This window comes from Clavelina lepadiformis, chromosome 1 (genome assembly GCF_947623445.1).
Source record: "Clavelina lepadiformis chromosome 1, kaClaLepa1.1, whole genome shotgun sequence".
NCBI classification, from domain to species: domain Eukaryota; kingdom Metazoa; phylum Chordata; class Ascidiacea; order Aplousobranchia; family Clavelinidae; genus Clavelina; species Clavelina lepadiformis.
The window spans coordinates 18,085,148-18,112,891 of NC_135240.1; the positions used below are offsets into that span (position 1 = coordinate 18,085,148).

Consider the following 27,744-nt stretch of genomic DNA (forward strand, 5'->3'; position numbering starts at 1 on the left):
CATACAGAACGCTGTCAGACAGATAATGAATTATACATATACCAGCAAGTGTAATATTGTATGTTAAATCTAAAGTGTGCACAACTGCATATTTCCGATTTAAAATGTCTATAAACAGTTCTACTTTCATGTACAACAGAAAAGAGCACCGAACGGAAAAGTAAGTTATTTTCATATTTATAAAAACAAAGCTCTAAGATAACTTTGTTTGCATTTATGGTACCTTATTAATTATATTTGAACCAGCACGATTGAAAACTGTTTGAAAGGAATGTATGCGCGGTAACGGAACGGTTAGAATACCTGGTTCGCATTGATGCAAAAACGTGTTCGATACCCAGAGACGGTCTAATTCCCGTAACCTAGGCGTTGACAACGGTGAACAGTTAGTGTCGGAAAACGCACCACGACAAATCTGGTAACGGTCACTCTCGCGACGAGAAACCATCGCCGAGTACTATATCTATTACGATATGGTATTTTTTGCCGTTATAGAACCATTGTTGATTATTATGGCAACACCAAACAGCCAAATACTTTAGAATAAACTTTTGTAATGCTTTTTCAGTGGAAATCATATTTTAAAACAGGTTTTTGAATTTGACGAATCAAGTTGTTTTTCATCATGCGAGACCAACTCAATATGACATGGCTACAAACTACAACAAGTTTGGCCTCTGTGCTGGTTGTTTTCATGGCGATGAACTTCAGTAAGTGAAACCTTTGTCGTCTGTTTGTCATTGAAAGACACTCTGGTTGCCTTATAGAAGAAAAATGTACCTTTCGTAACAAAACAAAAGTTTATTTTTGTAGATACCAAACTGTAGGAAAGAAGCAAAGTATATAATGCTCATGAAAATAATACAAAACCTAAACAGATTTACTGTATACATAATTATAACTCAAACTGATTTATACAGCAGTTAATCTTTAACGCGCTCTCATATTTCAAATATAGAATTTATGGCGTTGCTAGAAATCTACTGCAGTATGACAGTAAACCAAAATCTTAACTTTTATCAAATCAATTGTTGCAAAAGAAGTGTTTTCTTTTTAATAGCGTAATCCATTTTTTGACTTGCAGTCATCATTATAAGGTGCCCGTAAGAACAGGAGGAGGCTACACAATTTACCGCAAGCATCGTATTCCATGGCAAGGCTTATCGGAACACAAAGCGATGTGGAAAACTATTCGATGGTTGAGTGACGTTAACAATGCGGATCCACCAAGTAACATATATTTGTAACCTACCTACAGAGCATTTGAATTTCAGACATTAGTTTAGGAATACTTTAAAGTTTATGATTGGCCAATATGCACATTATCATAATAAAACACAATGCCTGGTTAATCCAGCAATAATGGCACGACAATAAATTTAAAAATTACATTCTACATTTTAAAATTTTTGACCACGTGTTGTTGACAAAGAGTTATTAGATTGCTACATACTCAAGCACTTATCACAACAACATACTGCAACTAGCAATAAAAATATAAATAACTTCACTATGTGATAAATTAAATTAAATTAAATTTGTCTCGAGATTGCAGTAAATGGGTGTGCGGGAAATGTTTTCTTTTATAAACGAAAGGAATATCTTTTTTTTCAAAAATCACAATAACTTCCCGGCCTTCCCAACACAATATGCAAGGAATATTTTTCTTGATTCATTTATAGTTGGTTAGCATAGTTGGTATTGTTTGTGGAGGTTAGATGTTTCATGTATTTATCAGAATTAAACGTCCTATGCGTAAAATGTTGACGTATTGATTTTTCAGCCGAAGATTACGCAACTACTCTCTTTGACCAGTTTGTAAATAACGGAGGAGATCCAGCCGCCATGAAGGTAAGTAAAATTTCCAGGTTATGTGAATATATCTTACAAATTTTTTCTCTACTGTAAGGTTATCAACCGTTCACCATTTCAAAGGACAGTTCTTCATTCACGCCTACTTGACGATCTTGTCATTTATTTAAGAACTATTTCATTTTTCAAGTTTGGTTTAAACTCTTATACCATGCTCTTATTTTTAAAACAAACATGACACCTTCCCAGGCGTTCCAAGCAAAACTGAAGCACTACCCCTTATTGTTAAAGCTCATACTACAAATATGATCGTCTGTTGTGATTGAATTACCGGAAAAGCGTGGGTGTTGTCTTATGTGACCTATTTGCAAAAATATACTTCTATAAGAAGTTATAAAATATATATATATCTTTAAAAAATCAAAAAAGGAAATTAAATATGAGAAAAAACGAACAAAATACAAAACCTCATTTCACATTTTAAAACGTATATGGGTATTATATAGCTTCTTATAAATTGTGTACACTTGTATTCTATTTACTTTCATAATCACTTATAAAGAGTATAGGTTTGTCACTTTTTTAATCGCACAGCAGACATAATTTGTCTTTTATCCATTTTGGTACATCCGTTTACCATGTCCATAAGTCATCGGTTTAGTTTGCCTAAGCCAAGGGCATAGCGTCGACCCAGCAGATACAGTATGTTAATTTTATTCATCAGAAGTTCACAAACATAACTGCTTTTGTTCATATACTTAAGTGATTAACACAAAACGTGTTGAAACGAAAGTAGCCACTGAAAAAGTACTCTACAAGCATATAGAAGTCGTGTTTAACAATCAGTTACTTGTTATTATATGTGCTCTTGCAGGAATACCTGGATTCCAATTTCAGCAAATCATTATTAGAAAAACTGCGATATTCTGGAATTAACGTTGACTTAGTCGCAGAGTACAGCGAATTGTATCGTTGTCATATTCAATCTCTTCTGCAGAAAAACTTACAAAACCAATCTATCATAGCAAAGGTAATATATTATGCTTTACTTATTGCGGTATAGGCTTATGGTATAGTATAGTTGGTTAAGAAAGCTGGTTTCGTTTTTTTATGCAGACACACTGTAATTATCGCGAAAGAAATTTCCTATATATAAACGGTTACTTAACGAGGAACTGATGTCATTTGCAGCTAAATTTTCTCAAAAAAGATATAAATACGCCGATTCCCAAAATGTAAACGAAATTTCTTCTACTATTGGTTTGGGGAAAACACCATAATAGCATTCTTACGCTGTTTTGCATTCATATGTAACACTCAATTGTGGCATCAGAACTGAAATGGTTAATTAATATACATTGGGTTAGTATGAGATTGGGTGGTGCTCAACGATAGCAGAAGATTTGAAAAATTACCCTGCGAAAAAAGAATGATAAATTTAATGGCAAACGATTCTAAAAACGAATAATCACGTGCAAAAGCGACATTGAATGCAATTAAATTAGGGTGACCAACCGTCATAAAATGTCATATATGTTGTACGAAACTTATCTGATCAATTTGTGCTAGCAATAAAGCAAAGAAGTTACGAATCTTGCCAAAATAATCCCAAACAATCCGCTTTTTTTAATAGGAAAGCAAAATTTTATGTGTTCTACGTCACTATAGAATAGAGTATAGACCATGAGAATTTAAGCGTTTCCGGGGAGTATGCCACCGAAACCCCCAAGGTTAGATTGCTTCATCTCCTGCACAACAAAGTGAATGCAATAACTTTCACACAGCAAAACATTGACGATGACGTTCTTTTTTGCACAGATATTGTTGTTTCTAATCTGAAAATCTATGTGCTTTCTAAATTATGCCATATACTTCTTTAAAATCCACTTAGTAACCCTTTCAATAATTGTAAAATAAATAGCTAACAGACAACAACAGAGTATAGATTGGAGAAAGGGGACCATGGATAGGTATCATATATAAAAGGTGGACGGTGTTTATAAAAGGTTGAAACAACTGATTTAAACTCTTAAGATATAAAATTGTCTAGAACTATGCCGATTTTGGTTGCTCTTTTGCACCGCACTAATAGAAACAGTACAAAATGATAAAAATAAACGGACATTGACATTGCGATGCACGTAATGGGGTTAAGTCACATCACTAACAATCGTAGCCAGAGAGCTTGACAACTGTAATGTAGTCGTAGCAGATTAAAAGTTTGCAATATGATCACGTTGGCAAATTTTGCGATGTCTGACTGACTTAGGCGAATTATTCCTCTTACAATTAGCAAAACCGGTGACGAGTTATGGCAATAGACGAGTCCCAGTTAAACCAAAATAAATTTGCCGAACTTGATAATACAGAAAACATTAATAAGACCCCAACCGAAAATATGGCTATATGCGGCGACTTAGGTGATCGAGGTCTACTGCACATAGTAATATTGGTAGGTACTCTATCCTGTATATGATTCCTAATGTTGTCATATATTGCTTTTCTACTTTTTTTATTGTTTTAAACTTTCCGTTCAGAAGCATGATGAAGATCTTCAGTATACAGCAATTTGGACAAGACTTAAGAAAGAGGGAATTGATATTGAGGCGTTGGATAAACTTTTAAAACATCGTGAGTCTAAATCACTATTTGGCTATAATTATTATGTACTGTGTACGTCATAATGCAGCGTATCAACTTACCATCGCAACATGCATCATACTAATATAGGACATCGTCATATGTTTCCGGATGTTTTCCTTTATAGCTTCCAAGCTCTCTGGTCTAAAAAGCTTCAAAATTTTACATGGCGATAAGTTTAAGTAACTTATGGTTATTAGATAAAACAAATTGTTTCATTTACTTGGTGAAACTCATGCTATTTTTCCACGTCGTCCTTATTTCTTGGCACTTGCCTATTACTGCATCATATGGGCCGTCCTAAAGTTTGACAAGGAATGTCAAAGTAAGCAGAAACCAAAATAAGGGTTCAAATTACACAAAACACTGAAGCGTCACGTCTAAAACCCAAAGTGTTATTTCGATTACCGTATGTCACAATATCGCTGAATTACTGGTAACCCTATTGATCACCTTTTGGAAACATCAGTTTTTGCTTTTCGTATTCTTATGCGCAGTAACGCTCAAATCTTTAATACGAGTATATTATAACTTAGCCATCGTTTCACCGGTTTTGTTTTCATTTGAGGGGTGAGCTCTCCAGGAAAGCAATTCTGGAGATCGTGTAGTACTGTAGTACAATGTGGATAAATATATAGAAACCCATTCCTATAGCAAATATGATTTTTTTAGTTATTAAGGTTTCCTTTCCTAGTTCTGTTTTCGTTAATATCTCTTTTCTCTATACGTAGTTTAACTCAACAAGTTTTTATTATAGGCTGTGAAAACGAAGATGCCGGAAGATATACGCACCATGAAGATGACGTCTCGCGCATTGTATCATTTCTTAACATGATACCCGACCACTCAAAGAATCAATTTTTAATTTGTCGATTAGAGGAGTGCGCACAAAAAGAAGAGCTAAATCACGAAAATCAAATTTTTATAAACTTCTTGGAATCTGGTGGCACTCCAGATGTGTTGCGTGAATACGTTGATAGTTACAAAAAGACAATCAGTAAGACTGAAAAATATATGCAGTATTTCAAATTACACTTTTATACAGCAGTTAAAAACCTAAATCTAAAAGCTTACCATAATTCATTCTTCGTTAGAAATATGTGAATTTTTATACAGGTACATCATCCGAAGCTGAAAAACTTTTGCTAGAAAATCTTCCTAAGCATTTCCAGGATAAATCCAACTTTCGCAATTGCCTAGAACAGTTTGTTCGAAATCAGCTACGGTTTTACGAATCAGCAAGGTTGCTTCAGGAATTTATTGAGGTAAGCTAGAGGTTAAAAATACATATATCAATTCTGTCCGAAGCTTTCTGTTTATATTTTTCACATTCATATAACTCAAATTCACAAGCCATTTATCTGACTATAGCAGATAAGATGAGAAAGTTATTAACAAAATGCAATTTTTTTTAAAAATAAATGTAGGTATTTATGTGTTTTAGCTAGTTCGTTTTGTAGATTGGCTTCTTAGCCATTTTTCAAAATGGAAATTATGTTATTTTAGTTAGACCGTTAAGCCTCAATGCTGATTTAATTTCTCTTGCTCAATTTATCCTACCTTATATTTTTTGGGGTAAGTTGGGTAATAGCAAATCTAAAGATTACGTTGAAAGATATGATAGTTATTAAATTTAATGTTAATTTGATATGAAAATGATATTTGGAACAACTTTTGAAGAATACTTTTTTTACACTACAATTGGGAATGATGATATCTTTGCAGCGGCATGGCTATCACTTCGGAAATATTTCTTCGATAAAACCAAAAAAAGCAGGCAAAAACAGAAAGCGGTATAGGTATAAATCACAATCCAGAAGTCAAGTAAAAGTGTTAGTCGATAGCATTTTTAAAATTGTTCATATGCATTGCTTTTCGTATGCATTGCACAACTTGCCCCAAAAGCCCTTGCACAACGTACCCCTACGCCGTCACTTTTGTAAAACCTTATATATTTTATGTCTTACTATTATAATTTTGTTAAACTAACACTCTTAGCTTCCCCTTACAGAAAGATTTCATGCTCTTGATTAAATTAAATTATAGACATGATTTGCAAAAGTTTCGAGAAGCACAGCGTGATCGAAAAGGACATTCTAGGAAAACTAAAAAATAAACATTACGGTTTCTATACACTAAAGTGAAAAAGAAACTTCTTCTGTTCTTAGAATAAAGGGGATCTAAACCAATTAAAAGCCCTCGTGAATGCTGACTGTGATATGAGTACGATAATGACCGAAGATGATACAAGTAGACATCTGCTAGAGGTTTTTATTTTTTGACTTTAAACGTTTAATATAAAGCCTTTTAGTTTTAATATACAAAAGTATTTGCTTAAATTTCAGATTAAGTTTACCACGTTATTTAACTACAGTTTTGTTATTGCCAACAGGACATTAGCAATAAATTCGCCGAAGACAATGATCGACGTAAAACTCTAATTCAGTTTCCGAATGAGCCAGAAGTACTGGAATTTTATATTAAAGTAGGAGGAGACTTTACGTCTTTGGTCAAAGCATTGGCCAAAGCAATGGGTGCGTTTTAACTAAGAAAAAAATTGATTAATTTCCAATATGTACATTTATTTCGGTAGACTCATTATAAATGATCTTATCGCTAAATACATACTGAAATAAATAAATATGTCATCATTGTATAAAACTCAAGGGTCTCAAATTCAAATTAAAGAAAGAACCAATTTTATTTTTTGGCTAAAATTTGGTAGGCCATTTTTCAACATTTTTCAACAATGTATATAGTAACGACCCGTTAAAGCAGTATGTAGTGTATATACGAAGCTGGTCATGAAAACGAGTATCCTGGAACCATACCACAAAATTTTTAAATATAGCACCAAATGCGAACGATTCTAGGATCTTTTCTAACTATAACAATCCTGACTATTTTGGCATTTGACCCTCATTTTTTCTAGCGGCTTGTAGCCTACTTCCTTCAGTTTTGTGAAGCCTAGCTTAATTTAACGAACAACAAAAAATTTCTGTAAAGCAAGGAGTTTACAATGTTTATTAAAAAAAGGAAGCCCCACAAAATTTACTATTTAGCTGAAAAATAAAGTTTTTCGAATAGTTTTCTAACTTAACAAACTGCAAGCCGTATAGTTGGTACGCATACAGTATTCTAAAATAAAAATATAGCAACGGCATACTGGCATACGGCACACACTCGTCAACTGATGTTTGAAATATAACCTCTATGAAAAATAGCTCCTGTTATTGTAAGCAAACTTCTGCCTAGCAAACTGAAAATGCTGCACAATAAAATCAAAATATATTGCATGTGAATGCAATAGCAAACAAATTTGTCCTCGTACAGACGTACACATTACGTACAAGTACAACACGTATTGAAAATTTAGTGTTATTATTATTAGTGTCAATAAAAACAATTACACGGTTGGGCAAGAAGTTGCCGTGTTCTTGGACGCTAATCAAGATACAGGGTAGCCTATTAATGAAGCGAAAACTTATTAGAAACCTTCCTCATTAAAGAACTCACTCACATCACTCATTCGAACAGCATGCCATTGCGTGAAAAAGAAACATATCAAAAATTTATTCATATAGATTCATGCAAAACATTAATCTTGCCGTTTACACACGTTAAAACATGTGTAAATCATATGGCTAATTTTCTGATGTGGTAGCTGGCAACGAGCAAAAGACTGCAAATTACAAAGTTGGTCACTAAAATCAGACGCCGTATATCAGGTGTTTGACCGGTCCGATCCACACGATAGAGGCACTAAGTCTTTTAAGCAAGTGGTTCTGGCGAACTTAGCGATCAAAGCAATTTTAGTGGTAGTCCAATCCATCCAACCAAACCTGTATGCTTTGGAAGTATCTTTTGAGACATTTATAACGTTGACTATAATACCAGCTTGTTGAAGATGTTGCTCTCGCTTTTAGCCATTCTGTACTTTATGCGCAGACTCACCGAATTTGGAAATTTACATTAAACAAAAAACGAATCAAGTGTTAGAAATGTTCTTTCTGCCAAATGCTCTTGAAAATAGTGATCGTTACAGTGAAAATAGGACATTGTCTATGATGATTCCCAAATGGTCAACTGTATATCTCCTTCCAAAAGTACTGCAAACAGCAAAAGCTGATCTAATGTTTGACGAAGTTATCGCTGCAAAACAAAACTTAAAAGAAAACGAAGGATTGTATTTGTCTAAGGTAAAACGACAACTTTTTTTAAATCATGATTAAACAATATCTGTTAATACCAGTTACTTGTTGAAGCAGTTAAAATCTGTAAACTTAAAACTTATTTGCTTACTCAATTCTTTTACGTAATTCTGTACATAATTCCACGAGACCGTTAATAAACTATTTCCTCGTGCATAAAAGGCTATGGAAGTCAGAGGAATCTTTACAACAGCTACGCAACTTCAAGATCAACTCACCACACAGCAAACATCGTATTCAACTGATTTAGATGGTGGTATTTCAAACAGGAAGGAAACACTATGGATCCCTCCCAAACCATTTGAAGTATGTCGACTATAATAAAATAGGATACCAGTATTTGTAGATTTTATTCAGTAAAAGCAAGCAGGTTGTTTGGCAGCAGTTTATTGAACATTAACTTTACCTTAGTTAATTAAGTGAACATGCCACAAAATGAGATGCAGAAATACTGGAAAATGAAACTACTGCGTTTTAAAAACATCGTTTACTTTTCAAAATAGGTCAAAAGAATTAAACATCCTTCATCTAAGCCCCGCAGTCCATTTTCAACAAAGCGATATTTTCACATAAAGGCTTTGACGGAAAATCACATCATGAAGGTGACAAAAACGGAGAGAAAGGAATTAGACATGCTACGAAAGGTAATACAGTATATTGAAACTAAACTCGTAAATCGTTATCATGCATTTAGGTCTATCTCCACTAACAGCGACCAAACCATAATTTTTGAAATATTAATAAATATGTAGCTTACATAATCACAGAAAATGATGGTTTTTAACTAAACCATCTTCAGACGCAATTTCATAAAACTGAAACATTTGTAGTTTGTCAAACGCGTCTGCAATATGAAACAGATTTTCTCCAAACGTTTGTATTTTAAACTAGAGCTTTTGTTGTTTTATTGCCAGAAATTTAAGATCACACAAGAAGAGAATGGTATGAACTATTGCAAGAGTGAAAGATTATCAAATGAACCGATCTTAAATCAAGATGATGTGCAGAAAACAACCGTCGCAGAAAATAAACAATTTCTTGAAGTGAAACAGTTACCAAAAAAAGGTAATTTTGATTTATTAGCGATGGGGTTTTCATGTGAAGTATATTTGTTTTTTTCTGCAGTAAGGCCTGAATTACGTCCATTCTGGATCCAAGTCGTAACTTGGGCCGTTTTTTTCAGTTCGGTTCGGGCTTAAGTTTGAAAAAAAGTCGGTCCAGATTAGGACCCGAATTCATATACTCACAATCTGCCACATTTGCGTCATATTTTCATAACTTATACCTTGCAAGTGCCTCTGTGCATGCGCGCAGGGTGCTCAAACCTCCTGTAAAGTTGTATATACCTCCTGTATATTAATTGTGTATCTATTCTTCTATAATTTGTTACGTATACAGCCGTACATTCCGAAAATCTTCATGTAGGCCAGCTCACCAGTTTGATTCATATAATAAATTTTATTTTCGGGCCTAGTTCGCACTTTAAATACATTTTCGGGTTCGGGTTCGGGTTCGGGTTCGGGTTCGGGTTCGGGTTCGGGCTCAGCCCGGATTCGGGTTAAAAATATAAGGCCCAATTACAACTCTGCCCTCCATAGCAAGATATGCACATGCTTTTTTGAAGGTCTTATATTAACCGGCTTGAAAAAATGATGACTGAAAACAACACAGTAAGGAAATGACTCCAAAGAACGTAGAATGCATGTGTGTAGTCAAGTTGTTTGATGCAGAACCCAGGGTGATATTGTTTATAGGCTAAGCTAAAAACACGAGTACAACGTTAAGAAATCGTCGTGGCTAACGAATAAAACCATTACAACAGATATAATGGCAGCTAACCATCATACTGCCTGGCAATCAATTTAAGAAAGTTATTACCATTACCATTTTAGACTGAAATTAACAGATGCAATGTTATAGATACATAGCCTATAGGCCTAACACAAAAACTGGGTGTTAACACTTGCGTGTTGATACATGACATCATTAATTCATGCTGTGTTCGAAGGCCTAGTAGGCCTAGTGCCCTAGTCAGAGCGCTGGCTACGTTTGTAATACATTTGGGCAAGGCACCAAGGACGCTTCCTCTTGTTCAGTGGTTCTGATAAACAGTTCCAAATTTTGGCAATACGATACAAGGTATCCACAAAAACACAAATAAAACTGTGTGACAATCGGATCTTGCACGAAGGCTGGCTAGGTCGATAATCGTGGCTCGAGCAATGATGAATCTTTGTCATGTTTAAGCCGTGCAAAAACTTTCCTAATAAGTCTGATGATAAAAAATAGGCCCGTTATACCATACCATACCATACAGAAAGCGACACTTGCCTTTCACTTTCGACTTTTGAATGGTGGGTAAAATACGGTAAGCTGGCTCAGATGCAGCTCAACAAAATCTGGGAAGGGCTCACATATATCAGGCTTGGAAAATACTTTTTTTAAGCATAAGGTTGTAATTGCATAAGCATACAACGGCCTGAACATTTGAATGCAGTTAAAAATAACTAAAATTCAGAGATGTGAGTGTAAAGCATATAAACTTCCATTTTAACATCAAAAACAATATGTTGCACTTCTACACTTTTCAGGGACGTTCTTTATACATTTACCATTGCAAGCACTTGTGGAATTGGCAATTGGGAGTGGGGCTACTTTCTACTTGGGTTAGCTTTTGAAGTCCTTGGCCTTGAGCCAATTTAATTGTGCAAGGTATTACAGTTCACCGAAGCGGTTACTTCAAAATCTCCTCACGAATATTTATTATCAGTTGCGAGAATTCTTACTAAATAGCATTCTTTTATTGATGTTGAAATTATCGATTTTGATTTGTTTTGATACAATATGCTAAATTTCTAACTGGGTCCACTGAATTAACTGCTAATATCCGGATGTGGTGATGTTTAACAGCGGCTCGCTGTTATGCGGTATAGCCTTTACTCATGAATGAAGGCAGTTTTAGTCAGTTGCTATTGCATTTGTACCGTCAATATTATTGGTGCTGAATGGAAGATAGCAATTAACAAAAAGACGGGTGCCGTACTGGAATGAACGGACAACAAATTTAATGGCCTATAGTGGAAAAACTTCTTCTGCAAGCTACTAGTCTAGTACGATTTCTGTTACCGCATTGCTATGTTGTGGGGATGGCGATGTGAATTGTTTTGGGTTGGCCTAAAACCAAAGGTTTTTTTAGTCTTTCTTTTAGAACTCCTTGACTATTTTTATCTTTGACTCAGTTGCGTATGCTATCTCTGATTGTTTCTTTAAGTTAGCACAACATTCATAAAGTCTAAATTGTTATATTGTCCAAAATATAGTCGTAGTCACATCAGAAACAATTTCATCACCATTTCACATTCGAATAGAGCTATCACTTCAATTGAATAATGAATAAGCCAGAACGGCACAAGAGAAAAGACTGAAGAGAGCGGTTTTAACCAAGCCTAAGTTTTTATATCCTATATCTGAGCCAATCAGCAACAGACATGTTGCTTGCATCATGCTACGTGTAACATATGTAATATGTAACATTATTCTACGTCACCGAATCTTTTGACCACAAGCACCATCTAACTTCATACACTCTAAAATGCGACGCTACTTGAAAACACTTCTATACTAGGTCAGTATGTCGGTTTAGGAATACAATTGTTTGAATAACATGATTAACCAAGAATAATACACCTGTCTAAACATTACATTACATCTAACTGGAGAATACACAGTCGCTTATTAAAATGCCAATTATATAACTTATTACAATTTACTATTACAGTCGCCATAATGTTTTGGCCCAAAATTTCCAGAAAGGAGTCCAGTATTAGTCCTCCTAGCCCCATGCTCATTATACGGGCCTGAATCAGAAAAACTTAAACAGAAAATCAAAATGCAACAAAATAAAGCAAAGCGCAAACAAAAAATTAAAACGCAAATAGGACAACGAAACGGAAACAAAAAACGTAGCCTACTTGGAGCAAAGGTTATCTCCATAAAAGTAGAAAAATGTTGTTAAGGATACAAAGCTGTGAGACTACATAGCTTCTGTTGAGGCTTTCTGGAGCTGGTTCTCCAAAGATACGCAGCGACGTTAGAACAGACAACACAGAGACACGTGGTATTAGATGTGCAGTTTGTGAACCGATATTTCAGGTAAAAATTGTGCCCAAATTCTAGAATCTGGACATAAATTTGGCCAAAAACAGATTATTTAAAATAAATAGGCTTTGCTATAAATAGGCTATGACTTTTGTTGCACATAACAAGAAATCTAATTATGTCATTTGCTAATACTTTTCTCTTGCAAGTTACCACAAAAAATCCGTTAGTTGCTTGCCATACTAGATGACGATAGACATGATGTGGCCAAAGTAATTCGATTCGTTTTTCAAAAAACTCGGTTTTGGACCGAATCCGACAAACACGATTCGGTACACCACCGCAATGGTGGTACATCAATGTCTGCAAACACTGTAATCTAGATGGATGAGTGAGTGCTTTTTACCGCATATATCCGCGGTAAGAACAAACGTCACGATTGGTAACGTAGCAAATGCCAATCTGTGCTTTAAAGAAATTATCTCTAACTTTAACAAAAAATAACTAACGTTACTTAACACAGCAAAATTACCTTGATGAATGGAAGTAGCGCAGCAGATATAACCACTAAAAATATTGTGAAAATATAATTCTGATGGCTATTGCAAACAATAGCAGATACACGATGATTAAAAATAAATATCCCATAAAGAACTACCTTATATTTCAACTTTTTGTCCCTATTAGTCCTTATTCCTATTACTCGTTATAAGTACAAATCAATTATAACAGTGTTTGTAGTCTTCAGGAAAACGTTAGATAGTGTGGGTTGATCTTCTATTTGGAAAGGAAATGGTCTTACTCTATACGACAATAAGTATTTGTTGACTTGCAATAAGCCTTGAAGAATGATATTATATTGTAGGAACTATAGTCAAACGTCTATTGCATTTATCAGGAATACCCTTTCCTGCAGGTCCACTTTTGTTTGCGTTTCGGCTTTTTTGTTTGCTTCTGTTTGTGTTCGCGCTTTGTTTTTTTTTTGTTTGCGTTTGTCCTGTTTGGCCATGCGTAGTTAAAGGTTTTACTAACAAAGACGTTTCCAAGTTTTAAGTATAACAATAAATCATATGTTTCATTATAGCTTATAACATACAATTTTTACGTGCAATGGTGTTTATTTGGACGTTCAAGATGATAAAAATGTACTTACAAATTTGGATTAAAAAATAATTTCTCAAGTTATTAAGATTGCACTAAAACTACAGTATATATGTATTATTGGCGTTAGTTACATTTAAAAACTTTAGATGCAACTTATTATCATGTTTTGTTTACAAATAATGGTTTCCCTCAGTTGGGCTACCAACTAAAATGTTCAATACTTCATAAATATTTCGTTTTTATGAAATTTGATTGATATTTTCTTTTATTTTCTCATGAAAAAAAGGCAAAATTTTACTTCTAACTCAGAAATTAATTATGAATACTATAACAACGTGTTTCAACAGACAATAATAGTAGAAATACAAGACGGCAACAGCAGAGAGAAAAATTGATAGCGATCAAGGTGGCCAGTAGAAACGCAACTCCAAATATGGACATACCGATGACACCTGAACACCAGGTGTCTCTGCCAGGTTGATTTATTGATTTAATATACATTACGATATCATGCAGTTTAGCTGCGCGTTTGAATTTGGTAAACAAATTTTACTTATATTTATGTTACAGAACAAAAACCATTTTGCAATGGAACGCAATGTATCAGCATGTGAGAAGCAATTTTTTTATTAAAACCTAATTAAATTCCTGTATGTGTGGTTGTTCCTTTACTAATTTAACATTCGATATCCATTTGCAGGGAAAATTCCAATTCATCCCAATTATCAAGCTTTAAGAATGAAGATTTTTCTTCGCCCTTTGTGGAAATCAAAATAACGAAAACACATGAATCCAACTATAACATAAAAGTGGGTTTTGCGGCTTAAGATAAAGTTGTACATTTTCCAAGACCTATGTTTTTTTCGTGTACTGAAATAGGATACAGAAGATACACATGGTCAAGACACTGACGACTCTTATGAAGTAGGAAAAAGTGTCTTTGGTTCTGGAATAGGTTGTAGACGAAAAAAGACGGTATATAGTAGGAGTCTTTATTTTAAAGTGCTCTCACGAACCCGAGCTTTACTCTTCATTTTACCCGAATTAACGTTTACTTTTTCGACCAAAAAAAGGAGTTATTCTTCCAATTTTTCCAATAGTTTTTAAACTCATTGTGCCTGTCATTAATTTCAGAAATTAGTGCATAATAAGTCACCCATATATATAGACGATGTCACTGCAATATTTCTGTTTGTTTTTTATTAAAAACGTAACCGTAAATATGTTATAAATAATATACTAGTGTTTGGTTTTGAAAATGGTTCTTTGTAAAATATAGTTTCTGTTATTACATCAAATACAAGTATAGTAAACCCATATATCGAAAACATATATAGGCTTAGGGGGTAACCAACAAAATATCGATAAAAACCTTCCTGTCTCTCAAAATAGGTTTCTTTTTTTGTTTTATTATGACGTCTAGGCTCGGGCTTCAATGAACTTTAAGTTCAAAAGCTTGGGTTCGTACAAGCAAAAGATTTTTTCATTTTTTCACAACCCTGGTATATAATTGCCAAACATTTATTGCTAATGTAGTTGAGATCTTCACATCTTCGAACAATTTCGACAAATAAGCTTGTAAGCATTGTAAACCTACAGGTTCTAAACCCCATATTTTGTCAGGCCACTAGCAGTCATCTCAACCTCTTAACTTTAAAAGGCATTGAAAACTTGAGAGATAATCCAGACACTTTAGTTCATTCATCAATCAGCTATGAACAGGTAATGTTTGTAAATATTTCACATGCTTTAATGTTCGTCATAGACTACGTTTACTTTTCAGTAAGTTAATCTAACATTTTAATCATACAACATTTTTCACCGGTGGCCGGAATACTTAAGGGAATGCGAGAAGTTAATAAAGAATGAAACCGAGCTTAACTCTTATGGTTTTATCCGAAAGTTTGTTTTTTTGACCAAAAAAACAAAAAGTGATAACTATTTCAATACCGGAAAGAGTTTTTAATCTTGCTGGAATGACAATAACCCTGGAATGTATATAGACATAAATTAAGATTTTTGAAAAGTGATTATTTTTGGTTAATGTGGACACAGCGGTATATGCCTACTTCAAAAACATTTCACAAACAAAAGTTAACTGGTTGAAATAAAAAATTTTCGATGATATCAAATATTAGGCTATTTTGAAAGTTTGGGTTAGTTTAGACAAAAGTTTTAAATAAAATTAAAATATTTTTTTAGGATTTTATCACTGAGTTTTGCGCGGTTTGGAAGTAAAGTGGTCCAGCAAAGTTAATCTTTAAGTAGTTTTAAATTTTTATTTCCTTTGTTGGTGTAGCATAGTCCTTCTGACTTTAGTGTCTGGAAAGCGCAGTTCAAGGTTGAGAATGTCTGTTATTGACAAACTCGGATATAAAATGACGTCATCGTAATATTTTCAAATATTTTACTTGTTAGACTTGAAAATGTCACGTACTTCTCTAGTAATTTCTTCCTTGAGAGACAATTGTTTTCCTTCTTCATAGAAGAGCTTGAACGCGAGCCTTGCTACCACTCACCACGACACTATTAATCAACTATTTCTTTTTAGTAGCCACATTCAGGCTTGCCTGCGCTTATCATACAACTTGTTTTGACTTGGATATTTTATTTTTTTGGAAACAAAGTTTTCTCCAGCATAGTAGTAGCATAAAAGAAACTCAAGCGGTTTAGTGATCCGGCGCGACACAATATATGTCTGCATAGAGTAAATTCATGGTGAAACTTACGTTTGTAATTGCAAAACGCTTTTCATGAAAAATGTTGTTTTAAATTATTCTAAGCAAACAAAAAAATTCTCATACGGAAAAGTGTCCAACATTTTTTCAAACAATATAGTATGTTTGAAGTATTTTTGTATGAAACTGTATAACTATCGTTTTATGGGTTAAAATCTTTTTATTGGGTCTGTGTTGCAATAACCGATTTTCCAACTTTGCTACACAAATTTGATTCTGAAAAAGTTTAGTCTTAGTCTTTCTAGCAGTTTAAATGATAGCTCGCTTTTTAAATTTCGATTGTCCTTTTCAATCTGTTGTCATTTCTTTGCTTTTATATTAATAAACATTCTGTCATAGATCAAGCTTTTAAACACTAAAAGCTACAAGTTATTAAATTTAAAAATAAAAATTGCCCATAAGGAATGGATTTTTTGTTTTGTCAAGCAAGAGGAGTAAAATTTGTTATGCCTGCTGCCTTTTTATGTGACTTGTTAAAAGATACAAATTTTTTTTCTCCTATAACTATAAGTTTCTTGCAGGTCCTGTCGGAATCCAATACCGATTTTTCTTTAGTTTCAACCAAAGATTTGCGTCATGCCAGAAAACAAACCCCAAAAGAAATAAATGTTACCAATAATGATTCAAGGTATAATGATTTTTACAAATATATAAAGAAAAATGTGTGCATTTACCACATTTGCTATAGCACATATTTTTATGACCATTTTTATAACTTAGAGTAATATTTTTTTTCTTAAAGATTGTGTCAAAATTTTCGTTTTGAGCATGAAATATTGCAATAATGGGTGGTTATTGGAGAATTCGGCTAACCGTTTCATCCTGGCAACTTCGTTTATATTTGTTTTGTTTTTTTGGCTGTTAATAGTACCGGAGGTAACACCTGGTATATCAGCAAATATTTATATATGCTAACCATCAACATCAACCTGACGTAATCGGGTACCCAATCTTACGTTGGTATGCCTAAACGTAAAATAGGGCATTAAATTATCATGAAAGAGATAAAACCGTCAAAAGATATTACTAGAGCAATATTTAAATTGGGAAAATACAGCAGTATCCAACTCTCCCCTTTCAATTTAACATCAAAGGTTTCAAAACAATGAGTCGTTTATCGTTTGATTAATTAATTATAGAGAATATTCTAGGATTGTCGCTTGTTTCCGAAACGTTTACTTGATTAAAAACATTGCTTTGTCGTAAGCAGGAAATTTTAAAAGAACACGTCTGATTTGCAATTTCTATTTATTCCTGTTCCGTTATCTACTACCAATAATAGACCAAAGTTATGGATTTAGGATACATTGGCACACATACGTGCAAATTGAACTACTTTGTTTAAGAAAGGTATCAGCATGTCAACAAAAATTGATAAAAACTGTTGTGGCCAAGACCAACAACCAACATATGCAGCTCTTACACTGTACTGAGCCTTTAGCTAATTAGGTTACAGTAAGAAACTTGGTTTCAGTAAACGATTCCCAGACGTTTTTAGGCAAAAAATCGAGATTTTAATGAGAATGTAGGCATGTACGTTTGCCATGTAAGTTTGTATGAGATATTAAACGAAATTCTTTCTTTTTATTGTAACTTCTTTAACTTTGATTTTCTTTGAAACCACAATTACAAATAAAACTTTTTTAAATTATCTTAGCGGATACCCTTGCTCGTGCACCAGCAAACCATGACTAGAAGACCGTTTATACGTGCTCACGGCGCAGCCGCATTTAATTAGTTATCATTTAACAATTGCTATGCTTAATCCTTTTGCGGATTTTTACGAAAAAATAGACTTATAGTGGTGATAAGCGGGGTTCAATTATAGTTGCTTCGTGCGAGCTATATTGCGGTCGTGGTCTGGAGACCGCAATGGTCATGTATAGTGAAATAGAATGTTAAACATTGCAAAAAGAAAATAATCCGGATCGCGTTTAATAGGTTGTGATACATGGGCTGTTATTAACTGGGTTCTACAGTGTTCCGTCGATAAATTTCAAAACATTACTAATTAAAATAACTATATAATATAGATTGAAACATCTTTTGGATTATCCACCATACATAACAGAAAAAGAGGTTGCTGACATTTTGAAGCAATATTCTATAATAAGGTAATTAAATTATCGGTCCAACAGGAATTTCATTATTTATGTACTATTACGTAATCTGTATACGATGTGACGCAGAGAGGACCGCTTGCCGTTGTACCGCAGATTGTTCGAAAAGTATGTTTTAGTGAGAAATATCCGCAAGAGAGAAAAAGCGATAAAAGCAGCTGGTGCTCAACAAAATGATGGTAGGTAGAGCAAATTCGATAAAATTTAAAACAGAATTATTTCTTGAAATAAAAAGCATTTTATGGTTTATAGTGGGTTGTAAAACGTTTACCAATATTTTTGAATGGGCATGATTTGCTTATTTAAATTGATAAATTATTTTTTGTGTAGAGCTATATGCATTAAAATTACAGTGGTTATTACTGCAGTTTTGGTTGATAGCAGAGACGCTGACAAAAGTAACTTGGTATTTTTTTACTTATTGGTTTGGTTAACGTAAAATGAATTGCAAGGTATACTATAGGTATCTTACAGAAAAAGGTATGTTTTAACGTGCTGTTTAAAACATTGTAACCATCGTCGCTGACCGAAAATACCTTTGGTAGTCACTGGGATATTTTGATGAAAATGAGCATTTTTAAAGTTGTGATTTAATAATTATCAATTAACTTCTGAATTTTGCCATTTCACCTGCATAGTGCTTCCCTATATAACTATACAAGCGCCACCAAAACGTTGTACTGGCATGTCAATTTTCAACGGAATGAGTTCAAAACTTTCTCCTGTTGTCCTAGTTTAGAACGTGCTGGTTAGCACACATGGAAAATCATGTTTCTTAAAACATTTTTCTTAAATCATGTTGTCTAAAGCTATAAAACATGACGTTTTAATAGAAAAGTTGAAGGGATGCACTTAGAATGTGCTTTATCAAAAACACCATAGCTACCAAACCAAGTACTATGCTATATATACCACAGAAAACTACTAATTATTATGTGACTTCAGATTCGTTCGAATATTTTGAATTCAATGTAACATAATTAACAATCTATTTCCAAAGCAACTATATATTGTAAGATTTTTTTAATAAGAAGAATATATAAAAAAATTTTGTTGCAAGCTGCTTTGGGACCATAACAAATTGATTGCAACACACTTTGACAATTGACATACTTTGGTTCTTCTTTTTCTAAGTCATAACAAGTGAATAGTTTTAAAGGTTTACTAATTTCTTTTTAGATGTTTAACGGTTCCTATTTTGATCGTCTTCCGGGCCTCGTTTTCCCACACCGTAGCACGCTGGTTCCCAACCTTTTCTTCCTCACAGACTCCTAAATGAATTTTTTCTAAGTCTACCGACCCCTATTCATATAAAAGATTGAAACACAAAACCTCTATTGCAAAATGTACTTTTCTACTACTTTTCTATACTGTCAAAGTATGGCTCCCGTGCAAAAAACTAGAATGTGTTCCATCTTGAACAACCACTGTTTGGTTAAAAAAATATACTTTCACAACTCAGCAGATTTGAGGTTTGCTGGCACTTCCTTTCCTTTTAAGTATGAAAGCCTGAAATATGATCTTGCATTTCAGATCAAAAGTTGACACGATTTCCTTAAAAACGCTTTTAGTTAACCTTACATTGAAGGGTAAAGGCTAAAAGAAGTTAATCTTGAATCGTATCATTTATTTTTTACCATCAACTGAAGGGAGGATAACACCATTGGCATTGATTGACTGTCATTGACTTTACCATAGATAATTCCAGTTTGTTTAAATATGTACGAGAAGTTTATAGCGTTCTATTTTCTGGTATAAAATGTAGTAATTTAGTATAGGTTTCTGTTTAGATTGTATATAACTATATATGGATTAAATTTTGTCCCTTCTTATTTTCTCCTTTGAAATCATCTGATTTGACAAGTTCTTGTCAAAATTAATACAGTTTCTTCATTTCCTGTTTGGATTTTTCAATTGACCAATTTTTTGTTTAGATGTGTCCAAATTTCGTTTGTTCTGTTCGAAAAATTGCAATTTGTTTGAATCTGTACTGGAATTTTATGCGCCCCCACCAATGAAATTGCTTAAACGTGCAGTAGATGCATTTCTTGCCACGAGGCTACATGAATCAAATACGACGATGCAAGAAAAAGAAAGTGATCAGTTCACCGTAAATAGGTCATGCAGCTCTTTGTTAAGGATAGGCGTTTAAGTTATAGGAGAATGGTTATGCAAAATATTGCTTTTAGTCAATTAGGGTTTGGAGTTAGATTAAAACAAAAAAGAAGATTTAGGTTAAGTTAAGGTTACTATGTTGCAACATTGAAGTTCAATTCACAAAAAGCTGTGAAAAATAGTGGCAGCCACAAAATCATGTTTGTTATGATATAAGAGTGCTTGCCGCGTTCAGCGTACGGATACAATCGCACGTCGTTCACAGCGCAAGCCATCGCAAGTCGTCGCAAATGATGTTTTTCATGCTAATCGCCTCAAGCGTGTGGAAACCTTATGAACACGATTTGGAGCTAAAGAGCTGCCTGCGTGTGTATCTGTGCTATCTGAGAAATTTTCTAGTTTTATTTTGTAGTAGTTATAAAAATTATCATTCTTGTTCAGTTTATGGTATAATTTCATAACATAAAAGTGATGAATAAGGTATCTCAATAGCAGACGTACGCTTCCGGAGCCGAATTGGCTACCTCTGCTTTTAACCATATGCTAGCTCAAATTATGTCAGTAGTAACCATTCATTTCTTTTTCTAAAGATGAATTACATTATGGCCGAAACGACTCAACTAAAGCGGAATTAGAGAAGATGAAGACATTGTTAAAAGGCATGCGAGAACAAATGACAAACGTGCAAAAAAAGATCGGTATTGCAAAAGGTATGAATCAGTGAACGGGAAGTAGTGATGACGTAATAATCCCTCAATCGTCTATCTCAGGGAGTGAAAAAACTTACTTATTAAAATATCTTAAAACTTTCTTACAAACTTATTTGTCCATTATCGCCTTAGTCATTACTTCCATTTTAAACTTAATCGGTTAATTACGGTTTGTGAATGATAGATCGTGCCCTTTATGAACCGTGGTAATGTACTGGTATGGGCTATTATTTCAGAATGAGATTGATAGGAGAAATGCATTAATTTTTCCTATAAGAAACTCTTCATTTTAATGGTTTTATTCAGAAAACTGTATACATAAAAAGTATAGTTCATAAGGTATCGGCCATCGGGCCGAATTAAATTTAAGATATTTTTTTGTCTGTTAACTCGCACGTTTGTAATATCCTTTTGTCATGCCGCATGGGTAATATCACAAAATTTTGTTTTAAAACTTTGCAATTAACTTTATTGCTGTAGCTTAAAAGAATTAATTCGGTATTTCTAAGTGAACTCCGGTAATTAAAGAAATTTTATCTTGATAAAGTAAGAAACTCTGTGAGACACTTTACTCAAATTTTATAACAAACTACCGGCTAAGTTCCAACAACCAGGTTTCTTTTAAAGATTCAGTCCATTTATTTTTTGCAGAAAAACTTAACGACGCAATTTCAACAGGAGCCTCGGAAAAGTGTACAAAAGTGAAACCAAATTCCATTGCAGAATCAGGTAGCAATTGAATTTTTAGACGATCATGCAGCGTCATGGTGCAACTTAAAACAACTTTTATGAAAGTATAAATCAGAATACGACTTTTACGGTCTTCCGAGACGACAAGATTTTTCGGTGGGCAAGTAGCCTTTCAGCTTATTAAAGTTTCCAATAAACCCATCAAATGGCACATTCCAACACAGCAAACACATTAATTTTCCCAAAAGCGAAATTTTAGGGAGTACTGCTTTGCTGAACACTTAATAAGTTAGCAACACAGGACACCAGCTAATTGCGTGTAGCCTATTTCCCTTCATTGGCCAAATCTTGACGCCAAGCCATTGTCTCTATCTCCACGCAATACCGAAACCAATCAAGGGCATGTAATACCTACTTTGCTTCCAAAAGTTATGCGTTCGCTTTTGTTGACTGTATTAATGACGAAAGATTTAGATGAGACTCCTTTTAGTATTTATTCAGTGCATTGAATGCGGGTTATTATAACTGTCTACTTGATCAATATTCAAACAACTCCTCCCATTGTTTGTCACCGCAACTTCTCGTCGTGTGGAAATGACACTACACAAAAAAACACTGATCCTGTGATTAAGCGGCATGGTATGGTATGACAATCTTTATGCCCAGACTGAGGAGAGGCAGTCTGTCTTTCTGCAGGCTCAAATTAAGCGGTAAGGCATGTTGGCAGATTGCACGATGACCAAAACTTAAAGACATTTTGGCATTTAGCACGTAGTTGAACTGTGTTTTGTTTAATGCCGAAATTTGTTTTCAATAGACTAGTAAATTCAGTAAACAATGACATCGGGATAAAGTTTAAACTTTACATTCAATTACTGGTATTGTTTGACATGGTTAAAGGTATAAGATAGCCTATGTTAGTAAGCAGCTTGTTGATAGAATAGATTAGACGAAACTTTTTTACCTGAAGCGCAAGTTTTTGCTATTGACATAATTCATACATAAAAACTAAAAAACGATGTTTACTGATTTTGTAAACAATTTTATTTCAAAAAGTAAACTCTATTAGCTTTAGGACCAATCCCAATTACTGTAGATGAAATAAACCAACTGTCAGATCAACAATTATTATATTTGTTAAAATCAAAGGAGTTGTACTCAATATCTTGCTATTGTATGATAGCATGGAAAGCCTGTAAGACAAACCACAAAACTTTCATCATTTTAAATTTTTCAAGGTTTGGATACACAACGTCTGACTGCACACCACTAACTGTCTGTGTGTTAGGAAACTTGCCTTTAGAAGTATAAGATTCATACCTAGAGCAAATTGTATTATAATTTATCATTGAAAATGTATTGGGAGAAACGTTTTTTTAAACTTATCAAAGTAAAATAAAGCATTAGTAAGTTATTCAATTCAACCAGAAATTTTCCTCGAAACTGTAGGAGCTATCATAATGATAATTTTACCGTCGCATTACAGATGCAATGTATGAATGTAAGTAAAACTTTATTCAAGCTGGTAAGTTTTACGATCTTACTTGTCCGCAGCACGTGAGAGAAAACCTTTAAAGTTTTCCCCTGGGAGTAAACTCGCATTATGTTGCACGCCAATTAATAATTATATGTGTAGTAGTCTCCAGCTGGGAGATGAAAAAGTTTTTCTAGTCAATCTAAAAAGGTTTTTATTAGAAAAAGAAAATATTACTAACTGATACCAAATTCTCAGATAAATTAAAAAATATTCTTCTGTTTCATTAATAGGTTACATATGTTTTGCAAAAATACTATATAGAAAACAGCAAGCGCTGCCTGTGTGAGGCAGATTCAGTGGTGCGCGAAAGAAAACTGGTGCTGATACAACTGCGAGAAAAGATTCGTGAGATGCGCATAAGAGAAAAGAGTTTAATCGGTTTGTATAGGCCTACAACATTTTTTACACCTCAGATTGAATATGCGGAACGTAACCTATAGCAAAATAGCGATTTTATAAGAAAAAGGAATAAAATGAAGGGCACAGGAAGCCCTACATTAATGAAAATCAAGCGTGTTAAACAGTAGCCTACATGCGCTCTATCGAATAACTTCTTTTTTTAAACTTTGGTGTGGTGTGGCACGCTATGTATATGGCTTTAAAACTATAATTGTATACATGCAATAGCATATAGGTACAGTCTGACAAGTTTATTAAAATTTTTCTATATAGTTGCGGTTTATTTTTGATTTGCGTTACGTTATGTTTACCAAAATGTTTCAGATAAATGCCGAATTTTGCAATTTAAAACCGATTGCGAAAAAATAGAAAAGGGAATTTCCTCTCAAATCCTGCATCATTCATTGAAAAAGAAAGATATGGTAAAGGCTAAAAGACCCCTCGATTTAAAGAGAATATTAGTTTATTTACTAGTTTTGGGACTATATGCTAATTTAAAGATTGATCAATTATTTTTAATGTTACCCTTAACTGCATTATATTGAACAGCATGTAGAAGTGGAAAATGAAGACACTATCGAGCTATGTGATCTGAAAGCAGCATTGAGTGACCTAGATCCAAACTCATTGTTTCTTGATAATTCCCAATTAAACGAGGTATATACGATATATATGATGTAGGGTATTGCACGGTTTAAAGCCTGATTAAAAGTAACATCGTGCTAAAAATATTTTGAAATATGGATACACTGTGAGCACAATGATCATATTTTAGTGGCTGATCAATTTTATGGTAACGTTTCTCTTTCAACATCAATACAGGAAATTGTTAGCAATGTATTATTTCCGTTATTGTTGTAAATCAAAATTTTGTAACTACAGCCACGTAATTACAGAAAATTCTCTAACTTAACCAATATATGGAATCGATTTTGATCTCAACAATAATCGCATCCCGCTATTCATAGGAACTTTCAGAAAAGGGCATTACTCTACGCGTATTTGTTGTGATCGCTGCTTTACAGGAAAGGAATAATATCGACCAAACTGTCACAGCTAGTCTGAGTACTAAGCTAAGGATATGTAAGGTATGCAAGAATCCATTACATTCTTTTGAAACGTGATAACCAAACGAAAAAATTTACATTTATTAATTCTTCTATTCAACCAACTCAGTTCGTGATATTACCTACCTTGATCCAAATTTTGTTAAACAACCGTGGGGCGACACTTAAGTGCAGTGAATATTTTGAAGGAGTTGAAATTTCAGACATCCAGAACAGAAAATTTACTAATCAGAGACAACGTTATCCGTTAATAGGTGTAACAACGCTATTGGCGAAGTTCTAAAATGTGAATACAGGCATAAAAAGCCAAATCTCGTGTGGTACGTTGACGGTTACTGTTAATCGCAGTGCCAAGTTTACATAAAAACAGTAACGCATCGTTTCACGGATTGCAAAATTCATCTTTTTAAAATGTGGCATTTTAACAATAATGGTGTATGGGTATTGCGACAAACCACTTAGTGACAACAATGGTTGAAAACCCCTTAAATAATCCTTATTATACAATACATCTGATCGTGTTATATTTGGCGTGAGAGAGGTAACGGGTTCGCCGAGTACGAACATTATGCACGATTGCAGGCCACTTTTTAATCAACTTAACTAAATAATTTACCAAAAATTTAATCTAATACGGGGACAGTGTTGACTAAATTCCGTCATACGCTTACATTGTGATCACATACCATTTCAGCAACATTACAACAAACTCGTTGGACCCAGCCTGGAAACTCTACACGTGGAGCTATGTGCTGCTGGAATCGATCGCAATCAAAGTCATTCGGTAAGTATATTGACATATCACCATCAATTATTCAACGGTTTAGCAATGAATAAGCTTATTACTCTACAGATTATTCAGCAATTTTCCCGCAAAAACTCTGGTGAACTTGATTTCTTGGACTTTGTGACCTATGTACCGTTATTCCTAAATATTCATCGAAAAATTGTCAACAATCCACTGTCGTGAAGTTATCAAGGGCTATCTGCAAACATTTCGAGCTGTATGTGCAAAATTTTGTTCACCAGTGCCCAGTTAACTAAGTGTTGTCACCGTTCACGTTTGAGACTGGAAAAATATAGTAAACGTACTTTCACTTTCAAAATTTGGTAGGTATTTGGTACCATTCATGCCGCGCTATAGTGGCGAAAACCGGTCCCGGGCACTTTTTCCTCAACCTCTTTTGCGAGTGAATGCGGTAAAAAAGCACGTGTACACAGAAGCACTGAAAGCAGTTAGAAATTAGCGGAACTTTCTAGAAATTAACGAAAGCGATAGCTTTACCACAAAGCGTACTACGACAAGCAAGCATGACCATGCCATGTTAAAATAATACACGAATTGCTTTTGACTTTGTGATGACAACGACCCTATGAAAACGTGTTGGGCAGGATTGAGGTGATTACGTCTGACAAATAGTCGAGTACACGTTAATTTAAATATTCAATTTTTAATCGGCCTTCGTGGACTATTGTTATCACTAGATCGAATGATTTTGCAAACATCCATGCATTATTTGATAAATAATTAATCATTTTCTTTTTAAGTTTTTGGTCAACACACGATAAAAAATCAAGTGTCCCTCAGTGCAATCAATATACGTTAAACCTTTCAAAATCCAAGACAAAATAATATTCTTCATTCCTTCGGGCTGTCCTCCCAAGTGGTTGCTGACGTGACAATGAAATAGTACGTCAGTTTTTAGAAATAAGCACTCATCTCAATCTTGATTGGAAAATATATTTTTTTGCAAATGCTCGTCCCACCGGTTTCTTTTCATAAATCTGCCTTCGAAATCAGTTTCCGCCCAGATCATCAATAACTCCTACGCAGTGTCGTATTGTGGAACTGCTATTGCTCTTGAACTTCACGAACACGAAGTCAAACAAGAAAAATTCCACTTGCAGAAAAACCACATTTTACAGTTTGGCGACGAAATTCTAAGTTAAAAACCGTGTTTACCAATTGTGATATGTCGTAAATCGATATCGTTTTTCCTGGGTTGGAGCGAAGCCATCCGTCAATGTAATAGCCTTTAAATCGCCCGAAGATACTGATATCGAGTGGCTGTAATTTATATGCGAAGCGTGTGGAAGCAACGTTAATAAACAAATGCGATTATCTTTGGCAGTCTGCATATTTCTGAATGATACATGTGATTCATGATTGTCCAGCACAAGCAGTATTTGATCAGCTTTTAAGCATTTGCAGGAGTTGATGAGATGTTCTAAAAATTTTGTCATTGGTTCAACCTGATTTGCATGCTTCAACTGGGGTGCCATTTAAAAATAAGTTTTTGTATCTTAATCGAGAAAATATCAACATTGGAGGAGCGAAGTTTCCATCTGCACTAATGACGCAAATAACTGTCACCAGCGCTCTTCTTTCGGCTGATGTAACAGCTCCCACCTGATTTTCCCCTTTTTCGCAACAAGCTTTTAGGGACGCCCGACTGTTGCAACTCCAGTCTCATTTACGTTAAAAATCCTGTAAGCGGGGAAC

The 27,744-nt window shown here is 34.2% G+C and overlaps 1 protein-coding gene across 1 annotated transcript; it reads left to right on the forward strand.

Moving 5' to 3' along the window:
- LOC143470178 (uncharacterized) lies at positions 1-27,365 on the forward strand. The gene is made up of 30 exons (XM_076968132.1): positions 1-160; positions 591-710; positions 1,085-1,230; positions 1,784-1,851; positions 2,687-2,842; positions 4,350-4,443; positions 5,210-5,449; positions 5,569-5,717; positions 6,621-6,719; positions 6,845-6,986; positions 8,401-8,651; positions 8,826-8,969; positions 9,167-9,307; positions 9,578-9,728; positions 14,213-14,341; positions 14,436-14,475; positions 14,566-14,674; positions 14,745-14,840; positions 15,489-15,587; positions 17,125-17,231; positions 18,637-18,717; positions 18,793-18,902; positions 21,429-21,548; positions 22,200-22,277; positions 24,037-24,153; positions 24,499-24,596; positions 24,724-24,831; positions 25,143-25,262; positions 25,936-26,025; positions 26,095-27,365. The coding sequence occupies exons 1-30, from the start codon at positions 105-107 to the stop codon at positions 26,209-26,211; spliced, it is 3,576 nt and encodes a 1,191-aa protein (XP_076824247.1). The 5' UTR covers positions 1-104; the 3' UTR covers positions 26,212-27,365.
- Positions 27,366-27,744: the final 379 nt, after the last annotated feature.

Coding starts and splice junctions, on each gene's coding strand:
- LOC143470178 (XM_076968132.1), top strand. CDS start 105: ATGTCTATAAACAGTTCTACTTTCATGTACAACAGAAAAGAGCACCGA. Junction 15,588..17,124: donor CATCAATCAGCTATGAACAG/GTAATGTTTGTA, acceptor AGTTTCTTGCAG/GTCCTGTCGGAATCCAATAC. Junction 26,026..26,094: donor ATCGCAATCAAAGTCATTCG/GTAAGTATATTG, acceptor ATTACTCTACAG/ATTATTCAGCAATTTTCCCG.